Genomic DNA, 18,071 nt, shown 5'->3' with positions numbered 1-18,071 from the left:
CGAACAAAACCGGGCTGTAACCCCCTCAGTTCTGCGAGGTAAAAAGCCTTTTTGCACCGTTCACTGGTGTCAACCCAGGCAACTCTGCCTACCGGCAGGACCAATTACCAATTCAGTGAATTCACCCTGTACTCATGAGTTTCATCAGTCACTCAACAAACACTTATTAAACACTTTTGAGATGCCAGGCTTGGCTCTAGGGATACTGAGATACACAGATGAAGTTCTGTGCCCTCAAAGAACCCAGAGTCTAATGGTGAAGGGAGACAATTATGAATGCATGCCGAACATGCGGTGGGCGAAGGAGGGGAGTTATCTGCTTGAAGGGATATGAAGGTTTCACAAAAGAAAAAATACCGAGGCTGGGTTTTGAGTAGGTGTTCACCAGGCATAAAAGGAAAGGTTAGGACCATCTCAGGGGGCACCACAGGTACGAAGCCTGTATGTGTGAAGCAACCTATCACATCTGGGAGATTCCACATGTCCTGGGAAGCAGCAATAGACGGAAAGGGCCAGACCAAAGGAGAGGAGATGGAACCCTCCAGGCCTCAACTCCTCTACTGGGGACTCACGAAGGCTTCCACAGGGGAGGAACACATCGAGTTCCTGCTCTGGAAAGATCCCCCTGCCAGCTGCATAGAGTGTGGGGTCTCACAAGAGAGAAGCCTCCAGAAAGGGATATACACTGGGGACTGTCGGGGACAGAACGTTTGTATCCCCCTCTCCCAGGCCCTTCCTATGCAGAAGTTCTAATTTTCAATGTGATGTACTGGGGGCCTCTGGGAGGTGACAGAGGTTGGGTGAGGTCATGAGGGTGGGGCTCCCAGGACGGGATTCGGGCCGTGACAGGAAGATGTGTCCTGCTGGTGGGAATGCAAACTCTTGCAGCCGCTCTGGAAAACGGTATGGAGCTTCCTCAAGAGTGCAAAAACAATTCCCACACGGTCAGCTATTCCACTTGTGGGCGTTTCTCTGAAGCCCAGCTCTCACCTTGTCGTACTTGTAGATCATGTTTTCGGACTTGGCCAGGCCGAGGGCCACCTGAGTGGTCCTCCGGGTGTGCACGCTGTCCCTGACGGCCCCGGTCAGGAACGGGCGCAGGAGCTGCACCGACCAGGTACCCGGCAGCAGCTGCAGGACGCGGGCGGCGTCGAACTCGGCCGCGTGGTGGTTCAGGAGGTCCGTGGCGGCCACGGCCAGCTCGGGCACGGAGGGGCCGGGCTGGAGGTACATGGCCAGCAGCGTGTGGAAGAGCCGCTGCCGGTACGGCGGGTCTCTGCCCTCGGAGCGCCACAGGCAGTAGTCCTCAGCCGCCGAGAAGTCCCGCAGCTCGTGCACCAGGATGCGCAGGGCCTCCTCGTGCTCCTCCAGCTTGCCGTGCAGGATGGCGCTCTCCATGGGGAGGCCGGCGCCCCGGACTCTATCTGTGCGGCAGCAGCCAGCGGTTAGAGCCAGCCCCGGCTTGCCCCCAACCCCCGGGTGCTCTCAGCCTAAGAAGGGGTAAAGCGGAGCCGGCCACCTAGACGGTTCACACGAGGCCTGCCTTTACCTCCGTGCTGCAGATCTGGCGTCCCCAAAGGGGAGGCCGGACCCTACTTATAGGCAGAGCCTAACGGCAGAATACGTTATTTTTCATAATGCTTAGCGGCTGAAGGAAACAAATGACCTGTCATCTCAGCGGGCCCTGGTCAAACGGGAGTATCACGGCTTCAGGCTTCTAATTAATCCAGCACTGTTCCCATTTTCCCAGTACGGGATCTTCGACCACAGTGGAAAGGCACTACGCTGACTTACGTTCCGACAAGAACCCCACCCTGCCAAAAACGTGTGGCGAGCCCCTGTCTTCCAACTGAAAATACAGTTCACAGAAAGGAGTATGGGTCCCTCTTGTTAACCATCCATATCGACATTACTCTAAAGCTGTTGTGTCTCCTGCAATTTAAGGTGCCAGGCTATGAGCAACACGACACCACCACAGAAAGTTCTGACCGAGGCCCTGCCCGCAGCGGGCTGTGTCTCACTGGTAGAGGCCCCTTGTTTTCCGCTCCCTCGGCAACCGAGGAAGGTAACGTCAGATCTCTTCCTGCTGCAGACGGATGTTCGAGGGACAGCTCCTATTTCAGAGGCCAACATTAATACTGGAATTCTGGGCATTCGGACTTAGGAGCGTGGCCACACTCCGGCCTGAGGCACACGGCAGACACCCGCAGCAAACGGCTGGTTCCACAACATGTGTCACCTACAGCACTAAACACAGAAGCTGCAACGTGCATCCTTGTCATCCTCAAGGAAAGGTCACCAAATAATTGCTGAGTGGCAACCACATGTAGGGCACGGGAGAGGCGCAGATTGGTTGAGAAAAGCCCATGGCAGTGACTGCACCTTCCACATCTATCATCCCGTTTGTATTTGGTTCTCGGCCACCCCGGGCGGGCAGGCTGCACAAGAAATGCTACTACAACGTGCCCAGGGTGACGCCGCCGAAGTCACCTAACGAGGGTAAAGAGTGAGTCTCTCAGCTTCCAGTGTTCTTCCACAGTGCCCTGGCGGACACCCCTTTTCCTGCAAGCTCCCCAGTCTTATCTGCAAGCCCCGGCTTATCTCTGTGACTGCTCAAACAGCGCCTTCTCCGTGCTCCCTCCCCTCCACCCCACGCAGAGCTGCTATCGGCCACTATGTGCGTGCTCATTAAACTGAAGGCCAGAACCGAGTGACATCCACCTTTATATCCTCGGTGCAGCGTCTGATACTCTACACACGCTCACAAATGTTAGCTGACCGAGAACCTGATCAACAAACCCATGACCAGCGTGAGATTTGCACGAAGAGACTTGTAAAGCATGAAGCATGACGGAAGTCAGGGGTGACAGTAAAACTGTTTAACAACCATACAGCGTGGGCCCCGCCCAAAAAGCACGGACAGCGGCCATGAGGGACCAGGGTGGCTGGCGAGCATCACGGCTGAAGGTCAGCCCTGGTGCAAACACAGGCCACAACGAGTTTCTGTGGTTCATGTGAGGTGGCAACCACCCCAGTCCACGCTCTGGACCTACTGTCCATGAGCTGTGTGACCGGAGGCGTGTAAGCTTTGACACCCCTGTAAAAACAACAGTAAAAATAATTTTTAAAAATAGGACTTATTTCAGAGGGTCGTTGTGGAGAGCGTCCTAACGCACGCTAAGCATTCTGACCTGGGCCTGGTGTATACAGTCAGTCCTCATTATTCAGATTCTGTATTCATGAATTTGCCTACTCACCAAAATTTATCTGTAACCCCAAAGTCGGCAGTTGTGGTGCTTCTACACTCATTTGCGGACATGCACAGGGCGGCACAAAATTCGAGCCACCTGACACGCATATTCCCAGCCGAGGGCCCATAAGGTGATGCTCTGCCTTATTGTTGAGGCCCTCATTCAGTAAACGGTCCTCTCCATGGTGTGTGCAGTGCCACGATTTTTGCATTTTTGTGCTTTTTGCTGGTAATTTTGCCCTTTAGAATGGGTCCCAAGCACAGTGCCGAAGTGGGGCCTACCGTTTCCAAGCACAGGAAGGCTGTGACGTGCCTTCCAGAGAAAATGTGTGTATTCAATGAGCTTCGTTCAAGCCTGAGCTAGAGTTCTGTTGGCCTTGAGTTCAATGTTAATGAATCAACAATACCTATTAAATGAGGTGTCTTTAAACAGAAGCACTCATAAAACAAGGTTATGTACTGATCAGTTGACAAAAATGTGAGCAGAGGTTTGCAGGAAGCTGACCCTGATTTCTTGGATAGCACTGTTCAGGATTCAGTAATTTAATGTCTGTGGAGACTTTATAGAACATAACTACAGCGAATAATGAGAACCAACTGTAGTTATGGTCAAAAAACACTGCACATTTAAGGAGAAATACATTACTAATGCCAGTAAGGACCAATCTAAAAACTCTACTATGTCAAGTACATCAAGAATCTAGTTCATTCTACCAGGTGCAAGCACTATGCTGCTTTGTGGCACTTTACGCAACACAAAAACCGTGGGCTCTGCACCCCAAGGAAATGAAAACCAGGCTCCCATCCAAGACACCTGTGGCTCAGAGCTCACGGTTTGGAGCCTCGAGAAATCTGAGTGGGCTGCTGGGGGCGGTGCTAGCTGGCACAGCCTCGCCCAAACGCTGGTGCCATCAGAAGGAACTGAGAATCAAGTGGGCCGAAGAGGAATAAGGCAGTCTAGCGAAGGTAGGCTCGACAGATAAGCGGCCTTCCAACCCCCGCCCCTCCCCGCCACCGGCAGCTTTGTGTCCCTGGCTAAAGGGCCAACGTCCCTTTCTAGAAGGTGGAGGCCTGAGAGGCTTCGCCCCACCCTCCAAGACGGCTGACTTTGTGCCAGAAGAGGCCCAAGGAATCGCCCCATCAAAACGAGGAGCTATGGCAGAGCCTTCATCCGCGCCTGCCAAGGTGAGCAGGTCAAGGAGAGGCTGGCGGGATGCTGCTCACCTATCAGGAAGTGGACTCGGTACAAGTCAGACTTCTGGAGCAGGTGTCGCAGCTTCGCCTGAGTCTCCGTCGCTTCCGCACCCTTGCTGTTGGCGCCGGGCCTCTGCTGCAGCACCTCGTCCAGGTAGAGGAGCGCCAGGTGTGTGTGGTACTCTTCCTTCTGCGGGAGATGACGGCGTTGGCAGGCGGGAAGCCGGAGCGCTCCCAGCCAGCGGGCGCTCCCGACACCAGGCCTGTGCCCAGGCGAGCCGGGGCAGGGGCTCGAGGGCACTGAACGGGACATATTTGTTGGATCGGAAACATCTCAGAAACCGCCAATACGGGGAAGGCAGACTTAAACTCTGCGAGCAAAATATAAAAGGGTCACTTCTCATCTGAGAAGGGCCACGGGATTTAGGCATTTCCCAAAAAGGTACGGCTCCTCTCATTTGCCTTGAGGATAGAAACAAGGAAGGAAAGGAGACAAAAAATAGGAACTGGATGGATACAAGATGGAGGGCAAAGAAAAGGCGACACGCCTCTCCTTCATTAGCCTCCGGGCCTCTAGACCATCCACGAGCACGGACTGAGCATCCGGGGAGCAGGGCATTTAAACTATTACGTTAGAACACCGAAAACATCTACATTTAAGATATTACATTAGAACCATCTGCCAACACGCTTTCCGATCAAATTCTCTCTCTTAAGTTACTACTAGGACATGGCAGCCCTGCTCGTGGTAGTCCAAGTTCAAAGGCACTCACCTGCAGTCTCCTGTCTATGACCAGATGTTCCAGATACTTAACAAGGGCTTTAGGGTATTTCTTAAGGCAAGTGATAATGCTGTCGGGATTAAAACTGTTCTGCTGTTCATCCAAAGGTCTCCTGGTGAAAACTTGAACTCCAACCTGAAAGGAGAATAGTAATTTAGCTATTTCCTTCTCCGGATGCCATCTTATGTTTATTCTAATCGATGGACATTTATGTCTGGGGAAAACTGTTGTCAAAAACACGGAGATACAGCAAAACAGTATGGGGTGGGGCACTGGCAAAGACCAAAGAGCACAGCACAAAGACGGGAAACCTCATACACCTCATCGGAATTTCTCCTAAAAGGGTCAGAAATTAGGGGTGCCTGGGTGGCTCCGTCGGTTGAACGTCCGACTTCAGCTCAGGTCATGATCTCACAGTTCGTGAGTTTGAGCCCCGCATTGGGCTCTGTGCTGACAGCTCAGAGCCTTGGAGCTGCTTCAGATCCTGTGTCTCCCTCTCTCTGCCCTACCTTACTTGCACTCTGTCTCCCTCTCTCAAAAAAATAGATAAACATAAAAAAAAAATTTAAAGGTGAGAAATTAAAGAATGAAACATTAATTAACTGGAGAGGCACCAACTCTGTAATATTAAGGCGATCTGCAGACAAGGATGGTCACTTGCTGGCCAGTAAGTGAAAGAACAAATACAGTACTGAATGTTCAGTAAACTCAGTTCTCTGCACACAGGGATCCACTATGTGGATCATCTATGTAGATCCAAGGCCCGTCCCTGAGCAAGTTTCCAGACGGCCTTTCTGTGCCTGTTGAATGGAGCTCCCTGTGGCAATTCCATCTTCAACAGAAATGCTAATGGGTCAGGCAGGCAAGTAAAGGCATGCTGTACTTCCCCTGGGCATTCTATCACACACATGTGCGCACACACACACGAGAAATACAGCACCGCTCTTCTGAGCGTGAAGTCTGAGTTCTATAAGCCTGGATTTGTGTCTGTGCTGTACCAACTATTCGACCTTGGGAAGTTTCATTTTTTTTTTTTTTAAATTTTTTTTAACGTTTATTTATTTTTTTGAGACAGAGAGAGATAGAGCATGAACAGGGAAGGAGCAGAGAGAGAGGGAGACACAGAATCCGAAACAGGCTCCAGACTCTGAGCTGTCAGCACAGAGCCTGACGCGGGGCTCGAACTCACAGACCGTGAGATCATGACCTGAGCCGAAGTCGGACACTCAACCGACCAAGCCACCCAGGCGCCCCTACCTTGGGAAGTTTCTAGAGCTGAGCTTTGCTCTCCTCGTAATTCCCCCTTGTGGCGTTGTTGAAAGAAATGATACAGGTCGAGTGGCTGGCTCATCACCAGGCACACAGAATCCTGGGAATGACATGCTGATACCATCTATTAGCACTGGGAGGAGCCCAAAGCTTTCAACCGTTTTGGATCCATGTTGCAGGTGTGCCTGAGTGTGTCAGGGTATGTTGTAGGTGTGTGTGCACAGAGGCCAAGTAAAGAGGGAGTTAAAAGCACATGAAGCCCATGGGCTCAGACCTCCCAGTTCAGAGACTACCATGGAGAACATACCCCAGCTCGGATTTTTCAAAGGCAGATGTGACATGCAGAAAACTCTACGTTTAAGATGAAGGTCCCAAGTCAGGAAGCTAAGTTTCTCTCCTCCAAGGGGAACCAAGGAAATGTGTGTTTTTAACGGTGACGGCTGAGATGCTATCTCTTTTCCAGTCCTCCAGTGGCTTCACAGAGGAGTCCTGAGCTTATGCGCTACTCCCCCCACACCCTGCAGCCAGCAGGAGTTTCCTCGGGTGCTTCCTCACTGCTGCCCTTCCTCAGCCTCCAAGATGGCAAGTCCTGCGCAGGGCTCCCTCCTACCTCCAGAACCACGACTGCCACGCCAGGGGGTGCAGCACAGAGACAGGACATGGGTCTGCCTGGTGTGGCCCAGGCGGGGTACCATGCCCTGCAAGGCGACCATCTGATCCTGCGCCAGCCCACAGAAATCAGAAGGGTCACACTTGGTCAGGCATGGGAGTTCACACACACGTTTTTCAGAAGATGCGAAGGAACCCCGGCCACGCTTTCTGCTTTTCTACAGAAGGGGCCTGCCCCACACTGATGTGTGGAACAGTGTATCTCAGAAGTGCTGAAATGCAGAACTTCCTAAGACTGGGCATTCCAAAGGCTCAAGATGAGCCATTAGAAGGGGAGGAACAACATGGACGGTTGTTGTTAAAATCAATCATTTAAAATCACTCCCCCCACCCCCACCCCCCCCAATGCATTTATGAAGCACAAACCTCCTCACTTTTCTGCAGGACCCAATCAGCGTACTTCCACACGAGTTCCTGGTCTAAGCTATAGGTAAGGAAATCAACGACATATTCGTATAGGTCTGAGCGAGTGGAGTCGTGAATGTCCCCGTTCACAATGTTCACCCATAACTGGAAAGGAGTAAAGAACAAAAAGAAACGGAAGGTCACATACCTTTCAGAATTACCTATGGAAGGGCACACGTTTACTTATTTGGCCTTTTGATCCTTTAAAGTAGTAGGACAAATTTTAAACTTTGAAGGCCTAAACGAATTTTAAGCTTTTCAGAGGAATAAAGCAATATAGAAAACGGTGTCCAGGACATCAAGAAAATAAAGCACCAAATTCTTTTTCTTTCCTTTCTAATGAGATCATAGTAATACGAATAGTAAACACAATAGGTGGAAAGACGTAGATGTATTAAAAATGTTTCTTCATGAGATAAAACGATCACTGACAGCATCTTGATGCAGACGAAACCTACCTGCCTCCATCGGCGGGGCTGTTTCCACCTTCCCCACCACAGGGATCCTGGACTTTGACGTCCTTTGTGGACCAGGAGGGTCAGACACTGTGCTTTCAAAAATACTGGTGATTCTGTCCCCTAGTGCTCTGTCTTGTGCACAGGGGCTCATGACAGCTGCTAATAATAAAAGTCCCTTGCTATTTCATCTAGAAACTTCCCCGCTGTGTAAACCAAAGCTTACTTTCGGAAACCCGGGATGAGGCTGCATCACAAGGGAGTGGAAGAGATGACGGAGGCCCCTCAGCCTGTACCGTATCGCCTGTACCTCACCCACCTGCCGAGTGCGCCATACTTCAGGACCACACCACCCGCAAGAGGCCCAAGAAGCAGGGCTGCTGGTGTAGACTGTACTTCTGATATTAGCATATGAACCTTTCTTATGGTCCCAGTTTCTTCCACACTGTATTCCTCAAACCAAATAACCTAATCACACATACACGGAAACATGTCATTTTCTTCACAGTAGAGTTCTGCCATATACAAAGATTTATTTCGTATCACTTGGATTTTGCAAACCCCACTCTATAGCCCCGCTGTTATTATTAGACTGCCATCAAGCTATAATTCTTATAGCCATGTGTTTTACAATATAAAAATGTTATTCTTGACGCCCAAATCTACCTTGGCCATTGGGTGTGTTGACAGAAACCTTTTTTTTTTTTTTTTTTTAACCTCATCTGCCATCAGGTTAATGACAGTGATTGCATGTGTAGCTTTGCCAAAGTCATAGGGCTGACGTTAGCCTGGGGACTACTGCCAATGTTCTCGGCCACTCTCAAAACAACAGAAAAAGAACGATACCAGTGCATACCAAGTGACAGAAGGGGAGAAGGTCTCCTGACAGTGTGAGATGACGTCTGTCACAAGGCGTGAGAGGCGAGACGAGACAGAGGAGACTAGGGATTGATGCCTTTTTATCTCAGGTGCAGTATCCCTGCCAGGGCCACCTGGAATCGTGGTTCAAATCCCTGTTCTACCACGGAGCAAGGCTGTGACCCTGGGCCAGTGACTGGCCTTGATCAGCTTTAGTTCTGTCACAGGTGACATGGGGATAATGATTTACTCTCCCCACTGGCAACGGTTAGTGTCATTAACGGCGGAGGTTATAAATAAGCTGATATTCGCAGGCTTAGTTTTCGAATAAGGCAGTGGTGCCCCACGCCTTGTGGCTCAGTAAGAAGTTGTATTTTTAGTTCTTAAATTTTCAAAACTCAGTCTTGAAAATATCCTTGAAAGAGACGTAAAGACAAGGAAAAGAAAGCCCTTGGCTGACATTTGTCAAGGAGGTCACTTTCTAAAACAGTTGTTGTTCTTATTCTGTAAAAAGGGGTGTAGACTGGGCAAAATAGCCTCCGCCAACTTGGGAATCTCCTCCCCAGGTAACACGGAGCTAAATGACAGAGGCTTTTAAGTAATGCTGGAACGCTTTTGCACTAACCTGCACTGCCGCAGCATCTTGGTGATTATAATGATAGAGCAGTCCAAGTGCAAAATACCTGAAAGGAGACACCGCGTTAAGTGCACCCTCTTCCGCCAGCAGCTGCGGGTGGCGCCCACCCAGCGACAGCCTCCCCGCGCCCCCCGCCCCCCGCCCCTCGCCCCGGTCCCTCGTATTCGTATTGAGTTCAACAACAAATTTCCAAGGACAAAAAGATCCTCATTTCTGTTTATTTACTTCGGGTGTGCAAACGTATGCCCCCTCAACTTCCAAAAAAGGATCGTATTCAAGTCTAGCATAGGCTGAAAAATAAAACAATAAATATGCTATGGAAAATCGTGTTTGGAATGGCTTCACAATTTCCTCAAATGTTAATACGATTCTGTATCTTTTCAGATAATCACCATCAACCATCACAAGGTATTAAAAGAGTGGTCGGAAAGTGTGCCGTCTGAGGTATTACGGAAAGAAGGGGTAAGGAGTTTGAATACGAACGACAGCAATACGGGCCAAGAGCACCCAGCCACCGTGGAGGACAGCAGGGAGGGGCGGTGAGCCCTGGGAGAGGGCACCCAGGGTTCTAGGCCCTGCGCTTCAATTCAGGTTTCATGACTTAGGGCCTCCATGGCCTCCTGTCTCCACCACCCATTTTCTCCCTCGCGAGTGGAAAAGACTAGCGATGGCACTGACACTGCCCGGGTGGTGAACTGTTCCAGCCTCCCGAGTTCCACTGGGGTGTCCTGCTCCCGGTCATCCCCCTCCCCAGCTGGGGACTGGGAGAAGCGAACACAGGGGGATGTTGGATTTCTTCCCTCCGAGAGCAAACTCGTAAGAAAACGAACTATTTGCTGGTGCCCTCCTCTTTTCCTTAGCCTCTCAGGCAGTTACCCTGTCTGCTCCCTACCATTCCAAGTCACCACCATGAGGCATCAGTGTTATTTTCTGGTTCTGAAACAAAATAACGCCCTCCCATAGCGTGTTTGGGAAACTGAGGGAAAGTGCCAGGAGGAGCGAACACCCACGCTGAGGCCGATCACAAGCCCCGAGTTGTCTCTGGCATTTGAACGGGATCCAGCACTATAACCCCTGCGGTTTCCGTGGGATTTCGTCAGTACTTCTGCTACTTCGAATACACAACAGAAACCACAGATAAAGCATCTTACTGCTTGCAGGACTCTAGGGATCATCCAACACTTTTGAAGAAAGCCCTCCCGCACCTGCCCAGAATGAAGACGACACGGGCCCTTCTTCCCACGTCAGTCACTACAATTAACCGCCCTTGTGCGTACGGCAAGGGGCGGCTGCCTACCATCTCGTGCTCATAATAAAAGCAGAGTTTTAAGCCATAAACTTTTACCAACAAGACCAAGTCCCCCTTTTTATTTATGCGGGTGTCTATCTATCTGTGCAATCCGGTCATCAATGACTCAAGTGTGCTGCTGATTTTACCAACACACACGTGGCGTCCTGCGTGGGTGAGTTCTATGTGGAACGCTATGGATATGAAGGCTAAGAATCACTTCCTTTTCTAACTGGGCCTCTGACTGGCCGGGGTCAGCATCATTAAAGAACTGGTATGAGACCTAATGCCTTCCAAGACCCTTCCAGTTGGTCTGCAGACTGTGCCGGGGGGATCTACCCTGAGGGGCACTGGGCTGTCACCACGGTGTCACAGCGGTCCCGTGATGAGTCTCCGCTTCCCAACAGCCTCCCTGTGGTGGCGGAAAGGCCAGCGTGCGGCCCCCTGGCCGCGTGTGGGGAGGGAACACTCACTTCTTGTGCTTCTCGAGCCAGGCAGCGCTGTCTGTCAGAAGACAGGAGTTCTCGGTGACCAGGAGGTCCAGCAGACTGTCGTGGTCGGCCTCCGCGTACAGCTTGAGCAAGGCCGTGTCGATGTCCTCTTTGTAGCCATTTGCGACCTCTGTGCTGCGGACTTCGTTCAGGTAGCTCATGAGGAAGCGCTTACACTTGGCCATCTTCTCCTGGTCCCCCTGGGTCAGCTGGTTCAGGTCTGCATACTCGTGGAGAGGAGGGTGGGACCGTGTGAATGAGGAAGAGGTGGGCAACAGGAAGGGGTAGAGAGAGATCAGCTCCCGGACGTCAAGCTGGCCGCTTCTGCAATTACAGTGTCAAACTAAATGAAGCAAAAAGAGAGAGAGAGTACACATAGGCACACAAAACAACACGGGGGGGGGGGGGGCGTGCACGCCCGCACACGTTAACGGGGAGCTGGATGTGTGGGGGAGCACGTCAGAGCGAGCGTCCGGATGTGCGAGCCCAGCAGAGCACTGCCAAGGGGAGTGCCACCACGCGATTCCGACAGCAGAGAGGGGACCACGGCGAGAGACACACACGCCCCCCTCCAGTGCCGGCATGCAACATCAAGACACCCAAGGCGGTCCCAACACCAAGGGAGCGCCGGACTCCCTGGAAACCGAGGCCAAGAAAGGAACGTGAAGGGAACATGTCACTGTCCGGTCAAAGGCGAGGTACAGTCCGACGTTTCTCCTGGCACAAACTATAACCAGGTGTGCTGCACCATCCACAAAGAAGGGACTTCGCAAGAACATGACTTACAACATCCCCTTCAGAGATCTTCTAACAGGAGCCGCGAGAGCATTTGTGAGGCCGCATCCGTGGTGACTCTCGACGGCCTCTCAGAGCATAAGATGAGGCTGTGGCTGAAATGGCCAGTGTGGTGTCCCACCCTCGGAAGGCCAGGGAGCCCATCTGGTGACATCCCACCTCAGCTTCACCACTGACCCTGTCCCCACCGCGCCTGCTCATCTTGTCCACAACAAGACAGCGGTGGCATTACCGAGCTGCGGGGCTCAACCTTGGCCCAGAAGCAGCCCTACCTGTGGGGCCCCTCTTGCAGAAACAGATGCAGGGCCGCCAGACATGAATGGGAACCTCAGGTAGGGCCCAGGGTCTACACTTTCTGCGATGTTCCCTGCGTCCGCCTTCCTTCAAGCTGAGTCTCCTCCTCCCCAACTTCCGGCCTCTGGCCCTCCTTTCTTCCACTCCTGCCCTCTCCCCACTTCCTGCGGTTCTGGGCCTCCCCAGGATGAACGTCAGACCTCTGAGCTCGGCATTCAGGGCCCTTCCTAGCTGCTCCCGATGACCTTACAGCTTTGGCTTCCACTGTCCCTCTCATGTTCCGAGGCTTCAACACCACCTCATCACCTCTCCAGTTTACACACTTCATGCCTCTCAGCCTTTCCTGTGTGTTCCCTCTGCCTAAAGCAACGGTCCTCCAGGGAAGCAGTTTTGCTCCCTGGGGAAGTTAGCAATGTCTGGAGATACTTTTGGTCACCACTGGAGGGTGCTATTGGCACGCAGTGGGTAGAGGCCAGGGCTCCTCCAATGCACGAGAGCGCGCCCGTAACAAATTATCCAGCTCAAAAGGTCATGACTGCATGACTCCATTTGGGAAGCTTCTCACCATTTGAGATCCGGCCAAATCCCGATCCAAGCCCGTGCTCTCCACTGTCCCCCAGAGCACCTCCACCCACACCATGGAGCCGCACCTGCACTGCCCAATGGGCACACAGCCAGTTTCCAGACTTGTATGGGCAGGCCGCAAAAGCCGGGTGCAGTCTTACCCTGCCGCTCTGGCTCTGGGGCTTGAGCCAAGTGCTGGCCTGACTGGACACAAGGACAGGCTGTGTAACATCTAGAGAAACAGACACAGAGCGTACGGACCCCCAGTGTGCCGACCATGATTGGCTGGCAGTTGGGGCTTCTAGCACTGAACTGAGAAGGAAGTCTGAGGACATGTCCCACACCAATGAGAAAAAAAAATTCACGTTATTAGCAACATCTGTCATGGACACAGGAAGGGAAAGTGGAGTCACGTCTGTCTTGGAAGTGTCTTCCTCAAGCGTCAATTCCTTCGGCCACACTTTTGTCTTTTCTAAGTTTATTAATTTTTGAGAGAGAGAGAGAGAGCGAGCAGGGGCAGGCGGAGGGGCAGAGAGAGGGGGAGACAGAATCTGAAGCATATGCAGGCTCTGAGCTGTGAGCACAGAGCCCGACGTGGGGCTTGAGCCTACGAACCGAACTGTGAGATCATGACCTGAGCCGAAGTCGGACACTTAACTGACTGAGCCACCAGGCACCCCTCGGCCACACTTTTGACAAAAACTGAGCAGCAGTCAATGTAAACCAGTAAGAGGCTGAAGCATGAAAGACAGGAACCTTCTATTAATGACTGACAGGCTCTACACGAGTCTATTACAAAATCCACGAACTCTTCTATGAATATATTGTGACCATTCGCCCACTTTTGCAAATTAACCCAAGAAGAAAGATGTACCCGTGACCCAAATGAGGTTTTCGACACTGCAGGGACAAAGCAGGCAGGACGGAAAAGCGCCCAGGTCCAAAGGGACAAAGAATCTAAGCCCCGAAATGACTGATCCTGCCAGGAACCGATGGTAACAGCACACAGAATTTACGAAGTGTAAGCTACATTGGGCATCGTGATTTGCTGAGTGGTTCCTTCTTTACTCAGATACCTGCTCCTACAACCAAGCATGTGCCAGAGGAGGAGGTCGGAGCTGTGGCGGGTCTGATGCCTGACAAAACAGCGGTGCCCTGCTCTGGTTGTTATTTGGATGTGAAGGATCTCTTCTGGTGCTTAGCACACATTTTATCTTTTAGATGATTCCAGACTACACAGAATCTATTCTAGTTAGACATTTTGAAACGTATGTCCCAAGTTGTTCTTATGAACATTCTCCTTGTGAAGTCTTTGGAAGGAGTTTTCATGAGTCTTCCCAGAAGCACCCGCTCTTTTCCTAAGCTCCCTGATTTCCTGTGCAATCTCCAAAGGAAAGGAAAAGTGGGCAACAGTATTTTCCTACGAATTCTTCACGTTATTAAATTCACTCTTCAGGATTCCCTTCTCCTCTCTTCGTGGGATTGTTAGGGGCACGCCCTCGTCAGCCTCTGCCCTCCTCAGGACACAGGGCAAGTAAACTGAGGCTAAGGGGTGGGGGCGAGGAACGAGTGTTGGTGATGGCTGCTACTGTCAAGAAGCCTCACCACTTCCCTGTGAAGGACAAGCTAAGCGCGGCGACATCTCCCATCACGGCCACACAGTCTAGGTGAATGTTTTGACCACAGAGGGACACACAGGAGGGCTTGCTACCAACACCTCAAATTACCTGAAGAGCTCTTTAGCTTCCAGAAACTGAAGTTGTGCGAACTGTATGAACCCCGCCTGCTGCAGAATCCTTCTGTACATTACCTGCAAGGAAAGACAGGTTTAATCTCTTAGACGTACCTTGAAACCAACGCGGTGGGGAGAAACTACCTTTCTAATCATAACCCAAGCTAGATGAGCTAGATGCTCATTATTACACAGAAACCGGAAGTTATAAGGTAAAGAGAAAACATGGCATATATTAAATTGTTTTCAACATAGATGAAAATATTTGTGTGTGTGTGTGTGTGTGTGTGTGTGTGTGTGTGTGTGTGTGTGAGAGAGAGAGAGAATCACCCCTTTGTTCCTGAAGTAAAATTGTTCTCTATTTGACCATTCTTCCTTCACCTTCCCCATGGATCTTTTCTGTAAATCCCATTTCCTTCCCAAATGTGTTCTTTTATCTTCTGTTCTCCTCCTCCTTAGCTCACGGGGCTGCCGTGATCGCTTCTCCTTCTGGTTGCTCAGGAGGGTAATCAAGAGCTCCAGTGTCTCTGGCAGTCTGGGAGCGGCTCACCCGGCTTCCATTGTTCTAGAGCTGACACTTCACTTCTGAGTATCCCCAGGGCACAGGGCCAATGCCAATCAATAAATGGATAAATGAACCAGTTTTCCTACTAAGCTGCGGAAACACCGCACATTCCCTTTCCTGGAGCTGTAGGACCCCACAGTCACACACTACAGCCTGACAATTCCAGCCATCAAGGTGCCGGGTGATTTTTTATAATCCAGTACTACCCAGATTTCCTTGACCACTGAACTCCTTTGTTCTTGGAACATCTGGCAACAGCAAAGCACGCTAAAGGGAGCTGGCCTGTGTGTTTTAGTTCCACCCCTTCCACGTCTCTGTCCAACTTGGTCAGGGTTGGGGTTTGAAGCATCCTCTGTTTCAAGTACACTTTGGACATACCTCTCTGCTCTTTTCTTACTGGTGCCATCCCACAGCCAGGCCGTCACCTCCTCATGAACAAAGACTCCAATTGTGTCTCAGACCCTGTGAGTTCAATGCCTCCCCCTTCCTACCACGGTGCTGTTACAGAAGCCACGAATTCCTTGGAGGCACGGCATATACATGATTCATTTTTGCAGCCCCATGCCCCAACACCTGCCATTCAGGAAGTGCTTCTGGATCTGAAGGGCTCTGTCCACCATACTCGTGAACCCTGAGGGAGGGACGCTTTGTTCAGAGATGTTAAGATCTCAGCCCAAAGTTAGTGAAGTCGTAAGCGGCTGAGCCGGGATTTTAAAAGAGCAGATCTTTCTGATGCTAGAGCCCAATTCTTTCCACTCACGGAGTCGCCCAGGTACATGGCAGGCAGTTAGTGCTGTTACCCCCTGAAGAAGTGAGGAGCTGCAGATGGTCAGCACCTGGACGCTGTCACTCCTGTGCCCTCACAGCAGCTTTTCAAGGGGCTTTTGCTATAGTTTCGAAGAGTTTTCAAAAGTGTAACATTTCCTCCCTCTCCCCACAGAAGTTCCTTTAGAGAAGTCAGAAGAGGTAGGCTGCTTTTTCATCTTCTTACCACCTGCCTTTGTTTTTCTTCCCTGACACCAGCCATGTGTGGCCTAAAAACTGGCCTATTCATGCCCCCCCCCCCCAACAATAAGCGGTGGACAGGAGTGGTCAAGGTCCTGTTGCATAGGAATGCCAGCTCCTCTGGAAGCAGAGGTAATAAAGACCATCCACTTAGCAGAAAGGATAAAAAGGACCCATCAACTGCAGCAGAAGAAATCTCGATCACACCCTGGCCTGTTGATGAGAAATCAGCCAAAAGACAATGGACTCCTTGTAGTTGCAGGACTCAAAGGCCAGCGATCTACTCTTTCCCTTCCTAGAGGGAGATGAAAACCACTTTTGTGAACACTCCCAATCTCCAAGAATCTGGGGTTATTCTCTGTAGTCTAGTCCGCAAATGCCATAGGTGGACTAAAGAACAGGCATGCAAAGAGGTCCCATCATCCCAAACACAAGCACATAGATGTGGAGCTGTGGATGGAGCACAGGACAGAAGCGCGAGGAAGCACAGCCAGTTCCGGGTGCTCTGAAAGCGACTGTCTCCTTTCCAGACTGCCTGCTGTGACTGACAGGTCCCTGGCACTCTGCTCAGGTGATGCTGAACTACAGACCTAGGGCTTGGCTGGCCACCAGGGGACAGACCAGGAGGATGAAAGTCTGTTTATCTCCCCAACATCACAGCTAACTCAACAGTGGGATTTTCAGCTGTTTAACTTACTAATTTGTCCCCTGGAGTAAGGCAGCTGCCAGAAGTCCCAGGCCAAGAAAGTACATTAGCGAAACATATGTCTAAGCAGTGCCATTCAACACGGGCTCTGTGCAGAAAAGAAGCTCTCCTCCCACCCCCCCACCCCCGCCCCGCCACAACCAGCCAGGTGTGGGAGGTCACATGTACTCTGAAACTGAGGTCAAAACCTATGTTTTGACTATGACATTTCTGAATTGAGATTTCTAACTTTCGTGCTTTGGGTAACTAGAAATTTTGTGAAACAGAAGATTCTATTCAATTCAGAAAGAGGCTTGTTCAAGGGCAGAAAAGCCCACTTCTAGGGTCAGGCTTGGCTCCCCCTCCCACCTCAAGTGCTCAGCACTTTGGCTTTGCCAGTGGGCTTATCTCCAGGAGAGCAGGGCCAACGGGCACAGCCCCTTCCTACTGAAAATGACCGCAGATCTGTTGGGGACTGCCAGGTGCAGCCATTACAACCAGATACAAATGTGGAGGACAGCCTACTCTTGACATGAGACTACCCGCTAATTAGGTTACAATGCTCTGTTAAGACCAAGAGGACTTGGGATATATGGTATATACGTATCATTCCTGTAACATGAGTACAGCCAACACTTAAACAAAAATTGGTATGAATGTTATACTTTTAACTGTATTCATACCTTTTCCTGTAATACATACTTCAGTGCTAGGTTTCTGGCTTTTTCAACGTATCTTAAAACTCTTCTTACTTAATTATTGCCTAAATAGAAACACCTTTCTCAAAATATATTAGGTGAAACAGTAGCCTGCCTAAGCTTCCAGGACATTCTCTCCTTAATCAAAAGGCAATCCAAGGGTGCCTGAGTGGCTCAATCAGTTGAGCATCTGACTTCAGCTCAGGTCATGATCTCACACTCATGAGTTCGTCGGGCTCTGTGCTGACAGCTCAGAGTCTGATGCCTGCTTCGAATTCTGTATCTCCCTCTCTCTCTGCATTCCCCCACTCACACTCTGTGTCTGTCTCTCTCAAAATAAATAAACATTAAAAAAAAAAGGCAATCCATCCTGATTAAGCTTGGAAACAGATGTGTGTGTGTGTATACATACATATGTGTGGTGTGTGTGTGTAG

The 18,071-nt window shown here is 50.8% G+C and overlaps 2 protein-coding genes across 3 annotated transcripts in view; one reads left to right on the top strand and one right to left on the bottom strand.

Moving 5' to 3' along the window:
* The window catches only part of GPR45 (G protein-coupled receptor 45), a 110,682-nt gene extending 99,646 nt beyond the window's left edge, over window positions 1-11,036 (top strand). The window contains exon 2 of the transcript XR_008417806.1: window positions 9,904-11,036. The gene's annotated coding sequence lies outside the window, so the exon portion shown is untranslated. The remainder of the gene's footprint in view (window positions 1-9,903) is intronic.
* Window positions 1-18,071, bottom strand: part of TGFBRAP1 (transforming growth factor beta receptor associated protein 1) — a 63,071-nt gene that overhangs the window by 3,318 nt on the left and 41,682 nt on the right. For both annotated transcript variants that reach the window (XM_019428493.2, XM_019428492.2), the window contains exons 5-11: window positions 14,679-14,761; window positions 11,281-11,622; window positions 9,508-9,565; window positions 7,531-7,674; window positions 5,218-5,361; window positions 4,475-4,634; window positions 991-1,424 (exon numbers count right to left, since the gene is read on the bottom strand). In XM_019428493.2, coding sequence (XP_019284038.1) covers window positions 991-1,424; window positions 4,475-4,634; window positions 5,218-5,361; window positions 7,531-7,674; window positions 9,508-9,565; window positions 11,281-11,622; window positions 14,679-14,761 — 1,365 coding nt within the window. The remainder of the gene's footprint in view (window positions 1-990; window positions 1,425-4,474; window positions 4,635-5,217; window positions 5,362-7,530; window positions 7,675-9,507; window positions 9,566-11,280; window positions 11,623-14,678; window positions 14,762-18,071) is intronic.

The sequence above is a fragment of the Panthera pardus genome, unplaced genomic scaffold (genome assembly GCF_024362965.1).
Source record: "Panthera pardus isolate Hobbes unplaced genomic scaffold, ASM2436296v1 HiC_scaffold_25, whole genome shotgun sequence".
NCBI lineage: Eukaryota > Metazoa > Chordata > Mammalia > Carnivora > Felidae > Panthera > Panthera pardus.
Note: the sequence above shows the minus strand (reverse complement) of the source record. Positions and strands in the feature narration are given on the sequence as shown.